Raw genomic sequence first — 22,548 nt, forward strand, 5'->3', positions numbered from 1 at the left:
GGCTAAATATTCAGGGGTTAATATGACCCTGTTGTTCAGTGTCTTCTTCCTAAAGATAACTTTTGTATTGTAATTTATTTTTTATTGTGCCTTAAACACATTTGTAAATAACCTTTAGTAATAAAGAATTATCAATTATATAATTTGCTTATATACAAATCTAAACATTTTACACAGCAAGTACCAAAAAACAGATGGTTATATATTTTATCTTTACTGAGGAGTTTCCTTAGAAGGAGGGAGTCTGGAAGCCAATGGATAAAATTAGTTTATACTGGATAAATGTATATGGATTTCCACATTGCTTTGGACAACTGGGAATTGGGCACGACAAACTACTTAGTTTGGGAACGCTTCTGAAGGAAGGGTATCATCTCTTCTGTTCGGTACTCTTACATTACCTTCTCAATAGAGAAAATCACTAGCTTTCACGTCTGGTAATGGAATGGGAATTGAAAAATGAAAGCTTATTAAACTTTCCCAAAAGCGGAAGCATACTTTTGTTCCCCTCTTGTTTCCATTAAATACACGCAGATTCCAAGAGGACAGGTTGACTAATGATTGGAGCAGGGTACCATCCCATCTTTTTAGAAGAATGGGACAGTATCACTTCATTTCACTTCCAGCACTGAAAACATTACTTGCTCACTTTTCCCACCAAAAGAGTTCCTTTTTTCCCCGTATTATATGTTGTAGTCATTTCATCATTGCCACTGTAAACATCAGTTTAATAAATACTCAATTTATGTGGGTACTGAGCTGGACGCTGTGATAGCTACCCACAAAACACGAACCAAAGACACTTGAGGTACACATTCATCACGAAGGCCTAATACATATTTATTGACTGATCCTGTATAATCTCCTAGGTCTCTTCTAACTCTAAATTTATAGAAACCTATTTTGAGATAGTTCAAATAAAATAATCTGTAGGGAGTAAAAAATGACTTCTGAAGAGAATCGGAGGATCAAGACTAGTACGACAGAATTCCATAAAAATAAATTGTAATTTTTCCAAAGTCTGTGGCTTCATTGTCAAGCAAAAGAGAATAATTAATTCTCACTCGAGACTTAAAAAAATCGCGGGTCAGAGCAGGTTCAGGTGTGGCTCTGGAAAGATGCCACGTTCCTATGGCAACTTCAAATCGCCATTTTAAAGTGTTCTCGCGGCCTCCCGCCCTGACGTCACTTCCGGTATCACCTGTGTAGTTACCGGGAGCCGTAAACAAGGTGTGCAAGCATCCGGAGAGCTGTCGGGATGCAGCAGAGTGGAACTGCTGGAGGCCGTGGCTGCGCTCTGTTCCCACTGCTGGGCGTCTTGTTCTTCCAGGGTGAGCGCGCCGGCTGGGTCCCCCAACTTCCGGTCGGGGGGTTAGGGAAGATGGTCGGTTTTCCGGTTCCGGTGGGGGGGTCTCAGGAAAGCCCCTACACGGCTTCTGGCAGTGCGAGAAGTGGGAGCGTGTGGGGAGCGTTTTCTCTTCTTGTAATCACCACCCACTTGAGGGCCGTTGGCAGCTTGTCAGTGCTTTCCTGAGCCCTGGGGAGCTCGACCGCCTTGCGTGACTGCTTTGTATTCTGGTGATGGCACAACGTGCCTGAACCACGGAGGGCGCTGGCTTTGTGGTCACCCCGTGCTATCTTGTGATGAGTTACCAGCGGTTGACTCCGCTGTGGTTTTGTGGACTGTATGTCCTGATTAGGAAGGGGTAGTTCTAGTGTTCAGGAGTTTGTCTCAGTAATTTTGGGAAAGAAAATCATGACTGTTGGTACTTTTTCGTAGGTGATTGTCAGGGCCTTGGAAGTAAAATGTTTATTTTATATGTCACTGAAAGGATGTGCTGTGATTTCGTTACAGGAGAGACGCATTTTGTTGAGGAAAAAGCAACTGCTGTAGCATTTTAGTAACATTTTTAAAATACAAGAAAGCATATAAACTCTTAAAATTTTTAATCTATTAACTAATATCATAAGTACAGTATTCACACTATGGCATAGTCTTAGGATTTGGATAAGTTTTGCTTTCATGCAGTTTTCAAATTGCGTAAATTTCAGCCCAACCTAATTACCTTCATTTTAGGGTGCAATTATGGATTTGTGTGTGTGTGTGTGTATGTGTGTGTCTTCTCAGGAAATTATGTGTTAATAGAGCTAGGATCAGAGTGAATTGTTAACTTCATAAAATTTCCCTGTGGGGAAGTGGGAATTTCTGAAGGGGGCCTTTGATGTAAAGAACTTAAGTTGTTCTAAATCTTAGCAGGTAAGGCCAGGAAGTTATTTATTTGATGACTAATATTCATGTTGCCGACACACTCCCTGATCCCTCCCAGCACTCTGTCATCACAACTGTCCAGTTTTTCAGCTAAATTCTTTTGCAATATAATATTTAGGCTGACCTATCATTCCAAATAATCCTGGTTTCATCTCTCTCTCCCTCTCACAAATATTCAAATATTGTCCTATTGAGAAAAAAAATTCTAGAAATGATGGGTGGTTTCTTAAACTTGATGTCATTTCATGTTAAAAGCATCCACCAAAGACAGCAGACCAACTAATTCAAACTTAAAAATTTATCTTATGACCCGTATGTACTTGTTTCTTACACTTAGCATGTTTTCAAGGTTCACCCATTTTTTTTTTAATGTTAGGCAATAGACTTTGGTTTCATACCAGTGTTTATTTGCTTTTCCTCTTCAAAGATAGCACCCATTAAGTGATTAGCTTGTTTGAATTCTCCAAGTTATAAACATGGTCCTGTTTTATCAGTTGTCATAGTACACGGAAACAATAGATTAGACAGCCTAGGGTTCTTATACTTATCTCCATTTAAGTGTGCACTTTTATGAACTAAATGTTGACAGATTTGTATTTTGGAAAATTGGGTGTACAAAGCTGGGAGTTTTGTTTTATCATTTTTTTTCATTCCTTCTGTGTATAAAATTACATATATTTAAATGTGATTTTCTTGTTTTCCTCCCAAATTAAACAAATTGTTAATTTTTATGAGTATTTCTATTGTTGGCTATTTTGCCCTGGCAAGAATGTTTTTTTACTCAGGAGAAAAGATAAATAACCCTAAGCACATTAGGCCTAGGATGAAAATTTCTAAATGAATGTAACAGTGGATTAGTAATTTTTTTCTTATTTTATTTTTTGAGTGGAGTAGACAAATGATTGTAAAACACTTTTAATTTCAGTATAATATATATAGAGAGAAAATGAACATATGGTAATTGTACCGCTTAATGCATTTTTAGAAACTGAGCACACCTGGGTAACCAGCACTGAAATCAGGATATAGAATGTTACTGGTATTCCAGGAGCCTTCCTTATACTTCCAGTCATTATCCTTTCTCTCCCAAGGGGAACCAACATCCTGACATGTAGATTAGTTTAGTTCATCCATGGGTCTTGCTTTTCTCTATACATTTAAGACCCACTTATCCAGTGTTTAGATTTAAGCAAAATGACTTTACTTATTGATAACTTTGTGGCAAAATCATGCTCATGAATATGGAATTCAAACATATTAACAAGAAGTTGGTTGGTAGGCAGATTTATTAATGGTGTACTTACCAGTAACCAAATTTTGCTCAGAACTTGTAGTTTTTATGCTTATTTTGCAATAATTTTTGTTTCATAAAAAGGAAACTGTGTTGGTTTGGCTCAGTTTAATACTACTGAGCATCGACAATGTGCTAGTTTCTGTTTTGATGAGCTCAGGGTCTATTGGAGAAGACAGACAAGTCAACAGATAATTTTAGAATCTGGTACTAAGAAATGTGGGAGCACGGAAGAGGTGCCCTTAATCTGCCATGAGGAGACAGGGAAGACTTCCTGGATGTGCCACCAAAGTTAAATCTTGAAAGAAAAGTTAGAGATAGGGAATGAGTAAAATTCCAACATAGAGAGGAACATGAACAAGACATAGAGACATTAAATAACTTTCCAAGCAAATTTTCTGAAACGTATACTTTGATTGGGTTAACTTAAATCACATGTGGAGTTTGTGTGTATGTGACAATCAGTGTGCAGAGTTAGCTGGAGGGACATTAATGAGATTCTGACTTAAAACTGTAACCCATGTATTTCTTATTTGCTCTAAACCAGGGTTGGCGGTTGGCAAACTTTTGTAAAAGGCTAGAGAATAAATATTTTAGGCTTTGTGGGCCATATGGTCTCTGTTGCAACTACTTAAAAGCAGCCAGAGACAATATATAAATGAATAAATATGGCTGTATTCTAATAAAACTTGATTTACAAAGAGACATTGTAGGCTAGATTTGGCTCACAGGCCATAGTTTGCTGACCTTTGCCCTACACCAGCCATCCATTGACATTATCTCTTGGCCATCTCAGAGGCACATTAAACTTATCCAAAATCAAGCTCATGTTCTTCCCTGCCATGATGGGTATTTTTTAGTCTTTCTTATGTCAGTGAATGGTATTACCAAGTCAGAAATGTGGGAGTCATCCTTGTCACCTCTGTTTCCCTAACATTCCACATCCAATCTACCACCAATTCTTGCTGATTTTACTCTGTAAGTATTGTCTTCCTAATTCTTTCCATGTCTCCTACCACCAACTTAGTTCAAGCTTTCTTTATTTCTCATTTGACTATTGTAGTAGCCTTCTAAGTAATCTCCTTATATTTACTCAACTCCTCCTAAGTGTCTTCCCTAGAGTGATCTTTTAAAAAATGAAAACTTCATCATGTCTCTTCTCCCTCAGTCCCACATTTAAGTATTTTTCATGGCTTCCCATTACTCTAAGAATAAGGACCCAAATCTCTGAGGTTCTGCATGATCTGCTTCCCGCTTACCTCCTAGCCACATCTTTCTTTTTCTCATGCTTTTTGTGTTGGAGCCATACTGCCTTACTTTTGGTTCCATGGCTGACTGTGCTCCTTCCTGTCACAGGACCTTTGCATATGCTGTATTTTCTGCCTGGAATACTCTCCCTTTCCTCACCTTGTCACCCTTCCTTCAGAGCACAACTCAAAAAGTAACTTCTTCAGGGAAGCTTTCATTAACCACTCCCTACTCCTCTACCATAACTGGTGCAGTTCTCATAGTCACTCTCTGTCTTTGCTTCATAGTACTTATCAGATTTTGTAATTATACATTTGTCTTTATGATTATTTGATTAATGTGTTGAACTTTTGCTGTATTTTAAGCTCCAAAATAGGGAGTGTATTTATTTTGCTCACATTTAATTCCAGGCTCAGAGGGTGGCACAGAACAGGTCCTCAATAACTATATGTTTGAAGAGTGAGTGAATGAATGAGTATTGTCATGGAAGCCTTGGGGTAGAGAAGAATCGAGAAGAGCAAGGGGTCACTGCATCAGAGAGAGCCATAAAATCAGGATACAAAAGTACCTATTGGAGTTTTTATCCCTTGGATTTTGTACTTTTAAGACATGATGCCTTTTATCAGAAATGTTAGTTGAGTTTGTATTGTACTATAGGGGCCCAGAAGTGAATGGGAAGGGAGGAAATGGAAATGCCAGGTGTACACTGCTCTTTCACAAAGTTGGCTTAGAAAGGAAAGAGAGGGCAGTAGTTGGTAACACGTAGTTTTGCAGGGTTAAGGAAAGATCATCATTATTTTTGTTTTATTGTTTTTTGTTTGTTTTTAAGGATGGGAGAGACTTCTTTGTGTTTAGAGGCTGAAGGGGAAGAGAGCCCCTCTGCAAAGGAAGAGTTTGAAGATAGTAGAGAGGGTTTTTCTGCTGAAGCAGGGCTTGGAGGGGAGGGATCCAGGGCAGAACATAAGGGGTTGGCCTAGCATAGGAAAAGGGATACCACACACTTTCAGATTGGAAGTATGGATGGGTGTAGACACAGGAGAGTGCATGGCTGGGCAGTTTGTATAGCCTTACGTTTCTTGAAAAAGTAAGAGGAGATGTTTTCTTCTGAGAATGAGGGATTTGGGGGTTGCACGGAGGGTGGTGAGAATGGCAGAGGTTGGAGGAATCAGAAAGAGGAGCTGACCGAGGCTGGTTAAAGGGTCATCATGCCTCTTTAAGGGCTCAGCTATAGATGGAGTCCATGAATTTCTCATGGTAACTATCTGTACATTTGGGTGATTTTTCTCCTTCAATGTACATCAGCCACAGGCTAGGAGTGGTCATCTAGGGTTAAGCTTTTCCTGAATGGGTGCACTGGAAAGAGAGGAGTGTAGAGGACTTAAGAATGTTGGAAATACTGTAAAAGAGGAGGAGAGTGGGTGACTGATGAGCACATTTTGTTCCTATACTAGAATTTTTGGTGACCTGTCCACCTCTTTCTCTCAGTCTCTGTCTGCTCCCTTCCCTCTGAATTTTTGCCCTCTAGGTGCTTGTGTGTAACAGGGGAAATAGTCTTTACAAATTGAGGGCAATCAACAGTACATGTGCTTGAGTAGCATTATGTGCTAACTGTTATGAGAACAGAGAAGAAAGAGCAGTTAACTGCACCAGGGAATTTGGGAAGGCATCACAGAGGGGGCTGCTGTTTGAAACAGGGTTTTGAAGGTGTGTGAGCCCTGGGGGGTTGTGGTATGGTAGGAACAGGTAGGATTGGTAGAAATGGGGAGAGCCTTCCAGACAAAGCCATATTCAGGGAGAGGCACAGTGGCATGAAAGTTTAAATTGGGGAAATGGCAGACATTCTGGGCATGGTGAAAGGGATGGGATGAATAGGTGGGTGGAGTGGCAGAAGTTTGGGGCCAGGTTGTCTCTATGTGGATTTTATTCTATAGCCCAAGAAGGAATTATTGAAGGTTTTTGAATGTTTGTGGTGTTCATTTTAATAATAACAGCTAACATTTATTGAAAGGTTCTCTTTCAGATGTTGTGCTAAGCATTTTATGTGTTATCTTATTTAATCTTATTGGATCCTTACAGTGATCCAGTGAAGTAGGTCTTGTCATTCTTCCCATTTACTGAGTAAGGAAATTGAAACTTGAACAGGTTAGGTGACTGTGATTAAAATCTTACAGCTAGAAAGTAGCTGGGCTAGAACGCAAGTCCAGGTCTATCTAATTCTAAATCCGTGCTTTCAAATCTCTCCACTGCACTTGAATTTTAGGATAAAGGAATAGTATGGGGAGAGTGTGGATTATCCATCCATTTCCAGCTTCCAGTTTTTAGAGCTGGAGCTTGAGTTGTGTGTAGGGTGGGTCGGGAGTGGGCTGAAGGGGGTAGTAGGGGCTGAAGGATGAAGGCTTTCCAGGCAGGGGAACAGCATTTGCCAAGTCATAGAAGGAACGACAAGTTTAGCGTGGCAAAGTCAGAGTGGATGATGGTATGGAGGAAACAGAGGTAAGCCTCATCTTTGGGATCGGTCAGATGCTTATTAGAGTTTTGAGCTCAGTCTTGGTCTCCTCCTTTTAAGAAGAATGTGAACAGACTAGATTGTCTTGAGATGAGCAAGAAAAACGATTCAAAGCAGACAGAGGTAAAGGTGTTGATGACTCATAACTGTGTCTGTGATGGGGAAGGTTGAGAGAGTGTAGGCAGAACTGAAGAAGTGCACTGAGCACTTACTCTGGGGTAGGCAGGCTTTCCAGTGTTACACCTGTTTTAACTCATTTATTCCTCACACTGACCTTCTAAGGTAAGTGCTGTTATTATCATTCTCACCAGAGTGAGAAACTGAAGAGTAAAGTTAACTTGCTGAGACCACAGAGCCAGCAAGCCATAGTGCTGGGATTTGCATCCTGCCTCGACTAGGGGGACTGCGGGTGTGTGGATTGTGTGTGGGTTTGCCCTCTTCTAAATCCTTGCCGCTCTGTGTGCCTTTGGCCTGCCAAAAGAATCAGGGCTTGTCGCAGTGGAGAAGAAAGCAGTAAAAACAAAGTGCTGGTGACTTTCCTAAAAATTGGCTCCCTTGTGGAAGATAAATTTCTACTCAGTGTTTTTTGAAAGGGGATTGGTCAGAAGAAAGTGGGAGCTCTTTTTGGGGGAGCTGGAATGTCAAAGTTGGATCTATGAGCCTGTTTTGACAAGAGTTAAATCTCTAGAGCATTTAAAAATGATATTTTTACATTTTAGAGTGCATTAAATTGTTCTGTTTTCCGCCCCATGATTTACTTTTAATGGATGCAGGATTCATTAACTAGCTTTAAGAGAGGAAAAGATAAAACACGACTAGATAGAACCTGGGGGCAGTTTTCTAAAATTCTTTGAAAAAATTTCCTCTTCTTATTTCCTGTTCTCATTTTGCTGGTGGTTGAGAAAGTGGTAGCTTCAGGTAATAGGCAGGCTGTCCTTGGGGGTAAGTCCCTTAGACCACAGCAGCTGCTATAATTCCTGGGGTGTCAGTGTATCAGGGGGTGCACAGCATCGCCTTTTAGCTGCTGTGGGCGGACCCACTTGTTTGTACTGCATTTAACCACAAGTCTGTATTTGGAAAAATGCTGGTGTGACCCGGTTTTAGATTTTTACCCAAGCATTCATTCTGCGATTTAATATTGTAAAATGACAAAAATACTACCCTTGATTCATGCAGATCCCTGCTCCTTGACCTTCTGGGCCTGCCTGAGAAGATATTCATTTATTCCTCTGAGAGCCCGAAAAACGATAGTGTCTCTGTATTGCTCACTCACATCTATCTATCCCACCTAAATGCATACCTTTTAAATGTTTGGGCTTGCTTTGATTAGGTGTTCAAGTCGTCCTTTCCTTGGAGATTAAAGCAGATGCCCACGTCCGGGGTTATGTAGGAGAGAAGATCAAGTTGAAATGCACCTTCAAGTCGACTTCATCTGTCACTGACAAACTCACCATAGACTGGACCTACCGACCCCCCAGCAGCAGTCGTACAGAATCAGTGAGTGTTTCCTATTAAGGAAATGTCTTTGAGTCTAAAGTGGTCAACAGCTCTGGAATCCTTTTATTCCAGGTCCCAGGCATACCTCAGGGCTTCTCATCTTAGAATCAAACATGAGCTTCTGTATAAATAGAAGAAGATAAAGGCATTCATTTGGTCACGTAGGGCTTTTTTTTTTTATTCTTCCATATGAGAATCTTGTAAATAAGCTATAGGAAAAAAATTGTCAGAAACTCAGAGGAAACGTGGTTTAATTTTGTTTCCCCTTTGTTGTTTCCTTCTGCATGTTTTCATAGCTTGTTTTCAGATTCGAGGTACTAAAAAGAGTACCTCCAGGACTGTTGGATAGAAAAATTCTATAGGTCCCAGTCATAGACATCTTTTCTCATAAAGTTGCTCATTTCCTGTGGTATGAGGTTGTCTCAATGGGTGTATCTGTTGGTATGTGTGTACTCTGTAGATTTATCTTGGCCTCGTCTCCTAGTGTATAAACATCTACATTGATTTATATGGTTCCTTTTGAAGGAGATGGTGGCACCTTGTGTGGATGACAGATGCTGTTGGTGACAGATGGTCTTGCAGTATTAGAAACAATATACTTTATACACACATATAAAACACATTTATGGTTCATATCCCATTGTGGATGTCTAATTGAAGATTACAGTGCTATAAAAAGCCCTTTCTCTTTATGCTTCCAGCAATATCCTTAGTTCAGGATAGATGCTATCAAGAATGTGAATGTTGTAGCTGTATGTAAGATTGTATTTTTGAAAGTATCCTTAATTCTTTTATCCTGTTTCCTTCATTGGAGAACTTTCTCTTTGATTTTAATATATAAGCTTTGAGTTTTGTTTTAGGACCCATTATCGAATGCCACATAGCTAGGAGCCAGCTAGGGGGCTCCAGCGAAGGCAGCTAGGCTGTATTCATGGTCGCCTTTTCTTTAGATTTAAAATAGTTCACTTTATTTCGAGTGGTCAGAAAACTATGGCTGGCCTTATTTAACTTTGCCTCCTTGGCCAAAAGTAGGACAGAGCAAGCAGTGGGGGATCTTCTTCGGTCAGAAACCTTAATTGCAAACAGCAGTTCCTGTATGGTGCTGTTTTCTGGGAGGCTGGTCAGAAAGCAAGCTCACGCAAGTTGGAATCAGTGGACCTTTAAAGTCACGTTACATGATTGTCACAGTCCAGGTCAGGTCAGTCAGGATTCTGTCAGGCTAATCGGTTGGCAAGGATTTGGGTATCACCAATTTAACTCGGAACTTACAGGTTCTTGAAGATACACAGCAGGACTTGTTTGGTCAGTAAGGAGTTTCAAACCCTTTTATATAGATGCTGATAATCAGCGGTAGGCATTCTTTACCTCCCTCTTTGTGTGTGTGTGCGTGTGTGTGTGTGTGTGTTTAAAGATTTTATTTTTAAGTAGTCTCTACACCTAGCATGGGGCTTGAACTCACAACGCTGAGATCAAGAGTCGCTGCTCCACTGACAGAGCCAGGCAGGTGCCCCTTACCTCCCTCTTTGGAACACTCATCACACATGTTATTATTTCTTAATGTCTGTATTTCCCATTAGACTGTAAAATCTGTGAGAGCAGGGACTGTGCCTGTTTGGCTCCCACTATGTCCTTTTGCTTAACACAGTGCCTAGCACATAGTAGGTGAGCCCTAAATATTTGTTGAATGAATGCACGAACAAATGAACTGATAAGTGATTCAACATCTTCTCTGGGAAGTTGCTCTTCAAAATTGGGCAATTTAGTGGTTGTACATGGGGAGGTACCAAGTCTTGAAAGAAAGAAAGGAAAGAAAGAGGAAAGAGGAAAGAAAGCCTTGAACCTTGCATAAGAGAGAAAGATCATGTTGTCTTGTTGTACCTGCCTGGCCTACCACCAGACATAATGAGGTGCTTTTGGTGACAAAATGTCTGATCATCAATCTGAAGTAGCACCGTTTTAATTCAACATACATTCACTGAGTCCTGATCATGCATTTGGCTTGGGGTTTTTATTAATTGCCAAGATAGATAGATAACTCAAGAGAGGCTTGATTATATTGTACCTACTTTTATTTATTTTGAGATTAAGCAAAAGCTTCCCCTGCCCACTTACTACCTGTGTGCCTTTGAGTAACTCACTTAGTTTCTGGCCTTGTTTCTCTTTCTATAAATTTGGAATAATCATACCTGCCCCATGTATCGTTCAGTGTTGTTATGTGGCTCAACTGAGTAAACCTGTGGGAATCATTTGCAAACCAGAAAGGACTACACAAATAACAGATGCTACTTTAGAATAGGGTTTCTCAGGTTTGGTACTGTTGACATTTTGAGCTGGAGAATTCTTTGTTGTGAGGGGTCTATCCTATGCACTGTAGGATTTTTATCAGTATCCCTGACCTCTACCCGCTAGATGCCAGTAGCACTCTCCCCAACTGTGATAACCAGAACTGTCTCCAGATACTGCCAGATGTCTCCTGGAGGCCCACATTGCCCCCAGTTGAGAACTATTGCTTTAGGACTTCAGGGAGAATTTAGAAGATCTTCAGGAGTTAGGATCCTAGGACTCTTAGGTCAGGCCTTTTCCTGATAAGTTGTATTAACTTGTCTTTTAACCTATAGGAAGGAGGAGAACAAAACATTAAAAAAAAAAAAAAAAAGTCCAACTGAGAAAACCCGTTATGCATTTGTGTTTTATTTTGGACTTACTTATTTTTACATTTTCATTGCATTTTGCAAATTAACTTCTTTTTTTTCGTTTGTTATGGTGTTGCTTTTTTAGATTTTTCATTATCAGTCCTTCCAGTACCCAACCACAGCAGGTACATTTCGGGATCGAATTTCCTGGGTTGGAGATGTATACAAAGGGGATGCGTCTATAAGCATAAGCAGCCCTACCCTAAAGGACAATGGGACATTCAGCTGTGCTGTGAAGAATCCCCCAGATGTGCACCATAATATTCCTGTGACGGAGCTAACAGTCACAGAAAGGGGTAAGCTAACTGCCACCAACCTTCTTCTGCCGGGCTCTGTGACTACCGTGCTACTTACCAGAGAGATCAAGGACAAGCACAGCTACCCGTCTTTGAAAGCCAGTCAGTCAATGGAACATTTGGCCATCCTGAATTGTCTATTAGGATGAATTTCTTAGTCTTGATTTTGCAAACTGAAGTTGTTATTCAAATGTTGTAATAGTTTCCCCGTTATCTATTTTTCATTTTAACTTCAGGTGTCCAGAGGTCTTGTGGAACGCATGGCAGACTCCTAAGTAAATGGAGCCTTGTTATCTGTGTGAAATAGAAGTCATTTGATTTCCCCAGTCTGTTCATACCCTCAGTTATGAAGCCATTTTCTTGCCCATGTGTTGAAAGGGTGCCCCTTTTAATGATGGGAGGCAGCACATTTCTTTTATGTTACAAAAGGCAGCAGTTTCCTTTTAGCATGAAAGTGCAGGAAAGTAGGTTAAGGACTGACCTTTTTTCCTACATTATTCTCGAGTGACTACTGAGTGGTCAATCTAATTCTCAGTTGGATTTGAACCAAAGATGTAGAGATACAGAACTGCATTATGGTTCGTTATAGATGCCTTATCATCTCCTAGGTCTTTCTCAAGTCTGTCTTTTTCTCCCTCTTTCTTTCTCCCTTCCTTTCCCTTCCTCCTCTTTTTTCTTCTTTCTTTTTTTAAGAGGATAACTCAAGGTTTCAACAATACAGGTATGTTCATGCTGCAGGCTGAGTAGAAAGTAGTATAGTTTTTTTGGAAGAAAGTTTGGTTGTATTAGATGCCTTAAAAGTGTATGCCCTTTGGGGCACCTGGGTGGCTCAGTCGTTAAGCGTCTGCCTTTGGCTCAGGTCATGATCCCAGGGTCCTGGGATTGAGCCCCGCATCGGGCTCCCTGCTCTGCGGGAAGCCTGCTTCTCCCTCTCCCACTCCCCCTGCTTGTGTTCCTGCTCTTGCTGTGTCTCTCTCTGTCAAATAAATAAATAAAATCTTTAAAAAAAAAATGTATGCCCTTTGATCCAGGAATCCCATTTTAAATTTTATCTTAAAGAAATAGAGGTAAATATGAGGATTTATGTATAAGGATGATCATCATAATGTAACTTACAGATTCAAGGAATTGGAAACAGCTTGAATGTCCAGCATTACAAAATTGGTTCAGTAAATGACTCAGTATGGTAGAATACTGTGCAGCCAAGTAACACTTGGAAGGAATTTTTAATGACGTGGGAGAAATTTATCATATATTACATAAAAAAAGGAATTTAGAAATAGTCCGTAAAAATATGATCCATACTTCTAAAGCTAGGCACTGTCCTCCCTATCTGCAGACCCATACCCACATACTCCTAGAAAGAACACCGAATGGGTAGATACCAATGTGTCAGTCCTACGTAGTGGGATTACGGGTGCATTTTTGTTCTTCTTTGTACTTTCATGTACTCTCTACCTCTTCTACAACGAATTCTTGTTGTAATCAGAAGAAATACAAGAGCAAAAGTACAATCTAGCTCAGTCAAAGAAGGCCCTTTTGCACGTCCCTCCCTCTCACCTTCCCTTTTTCCTCCTCTAGGTTTTGGCACCATGCTCTCCTCAGTGGCGCTCCTCTCTGTCCTTGTCTTCCTGCCCTCAGCCGTGGTGGTGGTTCTGCTGCTGGTGAGGATGGTGAGGAAGTCTGCGGGGCTGCAGAAGACGAGCAAGTCTGGCTATAAGAAGTCGTCTATTGAGGTTTCAGATGAGTAAGTTCAGCTGGAACCCCGAGCAGTTAACCCCTTTCCTCTTCAGAGCCCTGCTTGGTGGATAGTCCCCAGAGGCCTGAGTCCACCCCTTTCCTTTTTCCCAGGCCAAGTTTCGTTCTGCCGAGGAGTACTAGAAGGAAGGTTGGAGGTGAACCTAGTGGATGTTAATTTGGGGAGAGAGATGGAGGGGTGAATGTAGGGTCCTTGTCTCTGCTTTGGAAATCAGATTGTACTATCTATGGTTCTGCATATAAATTCTAAAGTGGTGGGGCGCCTGTGTGGCTCAGTCGGTTTAGTGTCCGACTTTTTTTTTTTAATATTTTATTTATTTATTTGACAGAGAGATAGCAAGAGCAGGAACACAAGCAGGGGGAGTGGGAGAAGGAGAAGCAGGCTTCCTGCTGAGGAGGGAGCCTGACGTGGGACTCGATCCCAGGACCCTGGGATCATGACCTGAGCCGAAGGCAGATGCTTAACGACTGAGCCACCCAGGCGCCCTAGTGTCCGACTCTTGACTTTGGCTCAGGTCATGATCTCAGGGTTGTGAGATCAAGCCCTGCATCAGGCTCCATGCTGGGCGTGAAGTCTGCTTAAGATTCTCTCTCTCCCTCTCCCCCTCCCCTCTCTCTTTCTCCACCTCTCTAAATAAATAAAATAAATAAAAATTCTGGAGTGGATATCACATTCTTTCAAAATTAACAGGAATTTCCAACAAGTCAGTTATTTTTCTCTTCTCGTTTTGGCACCAAGCTGATGTGTCCCAACAGAAAATGCCTAAGCAATGAGGAAGCCTTTAAGAACAGTCTTGGACAGCAAAACCAATTTAAATAACCAAGATCTGTTCTTGGTCAGCACATGCTCTGAGGGCCTAATTGGATTGTGATTATCAAAGGCATTTATGAAACATCATGTTGGCAGTGAGCAGGCATGGTCCATTATTTTCCCTAGGAATAAATCTACTAAAAACAGGTGACAAAAGTCTGCATAAAACCCATTTTGATTCTCCATTGTCTTCTTGGGAGGGAAGTCTTCCCTGGGAAGGGTCTAAAATTTTCTTTTTCTGTGCATGTGTGCACATGTGTATTTGTGCATGCATGTTTGCTTCATGGGAGAGAGAGTGCCCTTTATAGGAATCTGTGGCCCCCCCAAAAGGTCAAGGGCTCTTGGTAGAAAGACTAAGATGTCTATTTCTAAGCACGATCTAACAAGATGCCTTATGCTCCAACCTTCAGGCCCCTTGTTCCCTGACATTTCATCTCGTTCACTTCACGTGCCAGATACACAGCTTATTTTCTTCTCTAAATAAGCTACACTCACTCAGGTCTTCCTCCTTTTTTTCCCCCCCACATGCTTTTCTCTCCCTTGGAATCCTCTCCTTCCCTCCGTTGTTTGCCTGGAAAACTCTTCCTGATCCTCCAAGACCCAGCTGAAATGTTCCATCTCTGGAGTCTCCCTGAGTCCTCCCCAGAGAACAGGTCACTCCCTCCTCTTTGCTGCCCTAACAGTTTGACCTTAAGCTTATTAAAACACTTTATTACATTGTGTCATAATGTACTTGTTAGGTTGCAACAGGTTTCTCACACCCATGAGGCTGTGAGCTCTTCAAGGGGCAGTGTTGGTGCTCAGTACATTTCTAAGTGAATGACTGAGACCAGCTCCTATTTACTGGGCACTTGCTTTGTGTCAGGCACTGTGGTACATGGTTTACATGTGGTTATTTTTTATCCCAGCGCTTAAGTAACCTGCCTGCTCACCCTTCTAGTAAGTGGCCGAACTGGGATTTAAAAACGAGACCTGTCTGACTTCAGCAGCTCTGCTCTTACGTGCTCTGCTGTGCTGAGGACAGTATTTGTTCAGATTTGCTTTGTCCTTTTTCTCCAGCACGGACCAAGAGGAGGGGGATGACTGCATGGCGAGGCTTTGTGTTCGTTGTGCTGAGTGCCTGGTAAGCTCATGCCATTTCTCTGTTCACTGTTCATGTTCCATTTTCCTGCATACTTAAGGGGATCCTTTGCCCTCAGAGGCAGCAGAGGATATGCAGATAAGGTCCAAAGCAAGGTATGAATCAAGGTCTTCCCCCAAAGCATTTTGGTCTCAGGGGACCGATTCTAACCGTTATTTTGTTTTCTGTCTCATAGGCATAGAGTGGTGTCCTTAGGTTAGGGAAGGTTAGGGAAGTCTCTGCCTACTGACAGAGAGCACCCTGAAAGAGGAGGGGCCTGTGCTACCAGGGTCATACTAGGAGACTTTGGCTGGTTGGACTCAGAATTCTGAATTGAACTTTCCTGCTGTGCCTCAGTTTTTTTTTTTTTTCCAGGGAATTAGAGTGATATAACCTTCTAGGTGACTTGTGGCTTTATCAGTAAGAAATACCCATGTTGGAGGGGCGCCTGGGTGGCTCAGTTGGTTAAGCATCTGACTCTTGATCTCAGCTCAGGTCTTGATCTCAGGGTTGTGAGTTCAAGCCATGTGTTGGGCTCCATACTGGGTGTGGAGCCTACTTAAAAAAAAGGAAGAAGGAAAAAAAAAAAAAAAGAAATACCCACGTTGGAAGGCCTGAGTGTTGATTTAAATTTCAAAAGGCTGTCATCCCTCCGTTTTTTAAACTCTGGCTATGATTGGGAGGCTTGTGTGGCTGTCCCAGCGTCCTAGGAGGAGAAACTCTCTGATGTGGTGCAGTTGGAAACAGGTCAAAAGCAACTTATGATCTAATATGAAACATACCTGTCATTGCAGGGTTTAAACTTGAGTTCTCTTTATACTCACTGCCAAGCTCAGCGCTTGGCCAGATGACTATAGCCCAACTGTTCACTGCAGTGTTCTTTGTTTCTCTCTCTCACAAACTGGAGTGTAATAGCTAAGATGAGGGGAAGGTTGAAGAGGATCTAACAATAACCCTTCAGGGTTTGAATACTCTGATAACACAAAATAAGTTAGTGTCCATGATTATCACCATCCACATTTCAGATATTAATTCATTCAACAGTTATTTACTGAGTATCTGACATGTGCCAGATAGATTCTGGGTACTTAGGAAACACAAGTGAACTTGTGACAAAAATCTCTGCCCTCAGATAACTTCCATTCTTTTCCATATGTAGAAAACTCTCATTCTTCAAGACACAACTGAAATGTCACTTTCTCTTAAAATAGTAATTATTGGTTATTAAACAATAACTAACTAAATCTTTTAAAAAATAAGCAAAACATGGAGTATACGAGATGGTACTTAATGCAGTAGAGAAAAACAAAATAGGGAAAGAAAATGGGATGGCTGGATAGGGGGTATGATATTAAATACCTCACTGAAATGATATTTGAGCAAACACCTAAAAGAAGTAGATAGGATGCCATATAGCTGTTGCAGAGGAACATTCTGGACAGAGGAGATGGTAGGTGCAGCAATTCTGTGGAGGGGCCATGATTGGCATGTTCTTGGGACAGCAAGGAGACCAATGTGGCAGGAATGAAGTGAGCAAGGTGAAGAATAGCATTTGTTGACATCAGAGAGACAATGCCATGTCTTATGAACGTAATAAGTGAATGGAATGAACTGGACTTTTATTCTTAATGAAATGGGATGCACTGGAGATTTCTGAGAAGAGAAGCACTATGTATTTCCAAAGGCTCACTCTGGCTTCTGTGTTGAGGATAGGTGGTACCATGGTCAAGGGGCCATGACAGTCATAGAGCCCAATAAGGAGACCTTAGCAATAATGCAGGTGAGAGGGGATGGTACTGGTTTGAACCAGGGTGGTAGGAAGTTGTTGTATTCTGATTATAGTTTGAAGGTAAAGCCAGAGGGATTTGTGGATGGGTTTCCCATATCTGTGAAAGAATGAGAGGAATCAGGGATAATTCCGTGGTTCTTGACTTGAGCAACTGATAGAATAAGTAGAGTAGATGTAGACTAGAGCCCTGGAGTTCTCCAAGGTTGATCAGTTGGGAAGAGGAAGGGGAATTGGTAAAGGAGGCTGAGAAGGAACATCCAGTGAGGTAGGAGAAAACCGGGAGGGTTTGCTATCCTGGGAACCGAGTGAAGAATGTGTTTCAAGGTAAAGAAGGTGATTAACTGTGTCAGTTGCTGCTGAGTCAGGTCAAGTGAAATGAGAACTGAGAAGTGATTATTGGCTGATCTGGTGATGTGGAGGTCATTGGTGACCTTGGCAAAAGCAGCTTCAGGAGAATAGAGGGGAAGAAAGCCCGATGGGGGTAAGGTTGAGAAAGAACGCAAAGAGAGAGAACGGTGACGGTGGGTGTAAACAGCTCTTGGAAGGAGTTTTGCTGTGAAGAGATGCAGAGAAATAGGGTGATAGGTAGGAGGGAGATGTGTGTCAAGAGTTACTTTCTGTTTAAGATGGGAGAAATTATAGCACATTTGTATGCTGATGGAAGTGATTCAGTAGAAAAGGAAAAAATGATGCTGCGGGGGTGGGGTGGGGTGGCTGGAGTAGCTCTAGGATGTGATGCACAACAGGGATGTTGACCTTAGAGAAAGGCAGGGAGAGAGTATCCATAACAAGAGTAAGGAAGGCCACGCAGATGGGCCCAGATGCAGGTGAGGGCATAAATATGGTGACGGGAGCTCCCGGAAGTTCCCTGCTGACTACTCTTTTCCCAGTGTCCGGAGAAAGCAAGGTCGTCCGCTGAGAACAAAGTGAGGAGGACGTGCTGGAGGTTTGAGGAAAGAGGGAAAGGTAGTCATCCAGGAGAATAGGAGAACGATGGGCCAGAGAAAAGTGGTGTGCCAGGTAGTACTAATGGGCCACTTGAGGTTAAAAGTAATGAATACAAGTTTAAATAATAAAAGTAAGAATAATGGTAACAGTAGCTAATCTTGAATGAGTGCTTGCACAGCGCTAAGCACAATGCGAAGTGACTTCCATACATTGTCTCATTCAGTTCTCGTCGCCCTTCTATGACGTGTCCGTATTTTTACTACCCCTCCACCCCCCATTTTACAGATAAGGAAACTGAGGCCTAGAGTCATTTAATAACTTTGCTCAAGGTCACACAGCCAGCAAGGGGTGAAGCTGGCATTGGAACTCAGAGAAACCGAGAAACCCAGACTCCTAGCTACAGTCCTCATGCTCTGCTGTAGACAGGTGTCTTTTCCTGTGTGCTGAGGTTTTAAAAAATATCCACCATGGAAAAGGGAACCATTAGGATTTCAAAGCAGAAATTAGTCCAAAAGACAGCAAATATTTCAAGGGCCTTGGAGGCTTCATGGGAACGTAGATGCGCTGAGTCAGTGCTATTTCATTGTTAATGTCACCTCGTGCTGAGTTCCATCGAGGGGTCCTAGCACCACCTCTTTGTTTAAACTCTGACGGTGGCCACGTAGCTACACCACAACTGCTGTTCTTTCCCACCAGGACTCAGACTATGAAGAGACATATTGATGAAAGTCTTCATGATATAAGAAGAATCACCTGCTAGCAGAACATGTCCCGTTCCACTGGCAGCTAAAGCCTCTCAGAAGCAGAGCTGGCTTGGATGGCAGTGCTGGAGGATTCTGGAAGTCATCAGGAGAGACTTCAGGAACCATTTATTTATTGAAGAAATGTTCTTTTTATATTTATAAACTGATTAAGAGCTCTCAGAAGAAACTCATAACTACCCCTTTTAATAACTTATGCTCTAGTTGAATGAAGGAGTTCTCTTCCTGAATTGAAAGATACTTTTTGTTTCCCCTGTGTTTTTGAATGTATTACATGTTTTCTTCCAGTTATTTGAGGGGAATCCTAAATGTTGGCCACACCATGGATGCCAAAATATCTTTAAAAAATGAAATGGAGCTCGTAGCTTCCTGATGTGCTACAAGATGAAATGTTTGTTGGGGATAAGTGTCCTTTGTTATTTGCTCCATGAACGTTTTCAGCTATGAATCAGCAAAGAGCATATACTCCTTGGTTTCATGACACCACCAATTGTGTTTGGGTGACTTGGAACCCTAATTTCCATAGAGTTGGCAGGGCCAGGAGTCCATAGTTTGCTTTGACTGTGTTTTTAAAGTATTAAAATGTCATCAATTTATAATTAAGGAAGGGAATGGCGACCTAAAGGGATCGCTTTCTTTTGTCTTGCTAGGTGCAGTTTATTACCTTACTCTCTTATAGCTGACTGATGAGTGGTTTCCTTCTTGATGTCCCAGATCAGAGGCAAGAAAAACTCTTTGTAAGGTTTTTAGTGGGGAATGTAGAGAATATTTTCTCAGTTATTTGCAATATTCTTTTTTAACAAATGCCATTCCGGAGTTCAAATGTTGGATTGGCTTTAATGAGGCTTCTATTTATAGGAAATAATCTTTTTGACCTGAGTCATTCTTCAGAACTTTTTTGTGTTCTAAAATGTGCCAAATATGAGTGAGCTAAGGTATTTACAAACAGTTTTTGCATAATATTTGACATAAGGAAGTGAGATGGTACATAACCTTTACTTCTCATTTCTGTTCTCTGATACCTTATATCGACTTCCTCCATTTTCCCGCAGCAAACGATTTCCAATTTTAATTTACATGGGATTTTCTATAAGCCATTAAGAAATATGCATGACATGTCCAGAAGGATCGACACTGTAGTCCTCTGTAAAACAGCGGTAGAGTTTACTTCTCAATTATGAGAGACAAAAATTTTCCCCTCCTCCATTGCTGTTTTTTTCAACAGGAGAGTCCGTGATTCCTCACTAAGTGGCTCAGGAGGCTTCCATATTACAGCAAATACACCGTACACATTATACAAAAAAAAAATCACTTCCCCAGGATTTATTTTTAAAAATTTGGGTTATTAGTGCTGGAAGTCATCAGTAAAAACTTGAAAAAATATGACATAGGTTTGGCCTGGCCTCTTTTGTCAATCTAGTCCATACATAAGAGAGTCTGGTTAGTTAATTAGAAATTATGCTTTTTGTCTGGTCACGTAAGGAAGTGGAAGAGGAAAAGGCACATTGACAGTTTATTTCCAGTGTTTAAGCCTCAGAGTCTTGAGCTGCTTGGGCTCGTCTGGGGCCAGGCTACTGAGACAGTCTGACACCTCAGCTGGGAGGGGAAATCATGTTTGAGCAATGAGAGTTAATACCCTGGGCTCTAGATTTGAAGATAGAGATCTAATTGTGAGGCAGACTTGTGGGTCCTCGTGTCTCTGAGAAAGATGATGCTGCAGGAACCCAGCTAAAACCACATTTCCTGAATTGAGGAACTGGTTTTATCTCGGTTTTCTTGTAATTTCCTTTCAGGCATGTTGTGAGGATTAATCCAGGCTAGTATGTTTGTCCCTTTAGGTAGATGGTGCTGTGTGGATACTTGGTCATTGTTATTTTGTAGCCTTGATCATGATTTGAACAAGTCCCTTTCTTCTTAAGTGACTGAACAGTAGCATCCTTCACGGGAATAGAGTAAGCTGATTAGTTCGTCTGCTCCATGGCTTTTTTAAAAGGTCACATCAGTCCTAAGGCTGCTCTCAGTGTCCTTGCTCGTCTCTCATCCTGAGTCTGGCTTACAGCCTTACGGCTTTTTTTCTTTTTCTTTTTCTTTTCCTTTCTTTCCTTTCTTTCTTTCTCTCTCCCCCAAAGGAGCAAAAAGCAGTATTTGGATACCTGCCTTCTTTAAGGATGGAAAGAAGATAAAGTTGGTTTTCTTTTTTTTTAACTTTTTAAATATCTTCTCAGGTGCTATTCTCTCTCTTTTTCTTCTTGCTGCTCTGGATGCAGAGCACACTGTCTGAGGACCAGCCTTGTCTAGAAAGGAAATTTAATTCTGAAAGCTTCAGACAGGGTGAAAAGCCTTTCAGAATTTTTCTTCGGCTGCTGAAGGCTTTACCCGTGGTTACATTACCTTGTAAGTTTTGCGTATTGAGCTCTTAATTCTGTTACCAAATGTGAATTTATAAAATGCTTTGTGTTTTCCATGTGGCCTGTTACCCCGGGCTTCTTGGAGAATGTCTTAGTTCTCTGCAGCTCCCAAACTGTGCACTGGTGCTTCAAGAGGGAATGTTGTATGTCCCTGTGTAAAAAAACTGTTGGAGGCCAAATCCCGAATCTGAATGTTCTATTGTGTCACTCTGTTATGGTTCCATATGAGAGGTGTAAGAAAACCCACAGGGAGTGGACCAAGCCTGTCATGTAATTGCACTACTGGGGACTTTGCTGCCAGAAGAGGCAGCTCCATTCCTTTGACCCCTGTGTTGGACAGTTGAACTGTTAGCAGCTGCATTTCACTGCATTTTTTGTGTTTGTTTTTTTGTAGGAGCACGTGCACTGTTGGGCCATGTGCACAGCCATCGTGACTCTTGAGATCTTTACCACATCACAATTAATAAACTGCTTTGCACTTTCTGGCTACTTTTTGGTGTGTGTCTACATATAAAATGAGAGCTGTCAGATGCAAGGGGAGGAGGTTGTGGTTTCTAGCAGCAAGCAGCCATCCGTCTCTAAGCTGTACCCCTGCAAGAACCTGCATAGATTCAGTGGTCTGCTGGAGCCAGCTCACATAGCAAGAGCTGATGGTTAAATTTTTAGGAATTCTGCAAGCCCATTGTTAAATGATTGGTAGCTTGAAACAGGCCGTCGTGGGAGTATTTATGTATGTTGTTGCCTTACCATGCAATCATGTAGCATAGTCCTTGAGAGAGCAAATATTCAACAACTTTTCTTTTTATTATTTTTTCAAGATTTTATTTATTTATTTGAGAGACAGAGAGAGAACAGGAGCGGGGTGGGTGGGGGGAGCGGCAGAGGGAGAAGCAGGCTCTCCGCTGAGCAGGGAGCCCGACGGTGGGCTCGATCCCAGGACCCCGAGATCATGACCTGAGCCGAAGGCAGACACTTAACCGACTGAGCCACCCAGGCGCCCCTTCAACAACTTTGTGAATGATACAGGACAAGTTCCAAAAAAGTAAATGGCCACGTGTAGGTCAAGCCAAGGTTGAAGGTGTGTATACTGAGAACACTTATTTAGAAGTGGCAACTTAAAAGCAAAAGATATCTTGACGTGAAGAAGCTTTGA

The 22,548-nt window shown here is 41.6% G+C and overlaps 1 protein-coding gene across 2 annotated transcripts; it reads left to right on the forward strand.

Moving 5' to 3' along the window:
• Positions 1-1,193: 1,193 nt before the first annotated feature.
• MPZL3 (myelin protein zero like 3) lies at positions 1,194-21,884 on the forward strand. 2 transcript variants are annotated; one of them, XM_036123011.2, is made up of 6 exons: positions 1,194-1,331; positions 8,645-8,811; positions 11,590-11,800; positions 13,382-13,547; positions 15,429-15,492; positions 18,923-21,884. In XM_036123011.2, exons 1-6 carry the CDS (start codon positions 1,259-1,261, stop codon positions 18,947-18,949), a joined length of 708 nt encoding a protein of 235 aa, XP_035978904.1. In that variant the 5' UTR covers positions 1,194-1,258; the 3' UTR covers positions 18,950-21,884. The 2 variants fall into 2 exon arrangements, with proteins under 2 accessions (XP_035978904.1, XP_035978910.1); XM_036123017.2 differs by lacking the exons at positions 15,429-15,492; positions 18,923-21,884 and adding an exon at positions 13,652-15,414.
• The last annotated feature ends 664 nt before the right edge of the window (positions 21,885-22,548 follow it).

Source organism: Halichoerus grypus, chromosome 11 (genome assembly GCF_964656455.1).
Source record: "Halichoerus grypus chromosome 11, mHalGry1.hap1.1, whole genome shotgun sequence".
NCBI lineage: Eukaryota > Metazoa > Chordata > Mammalia > Carnivora > Phocidae > Halichoerus > Halichoerus grypus.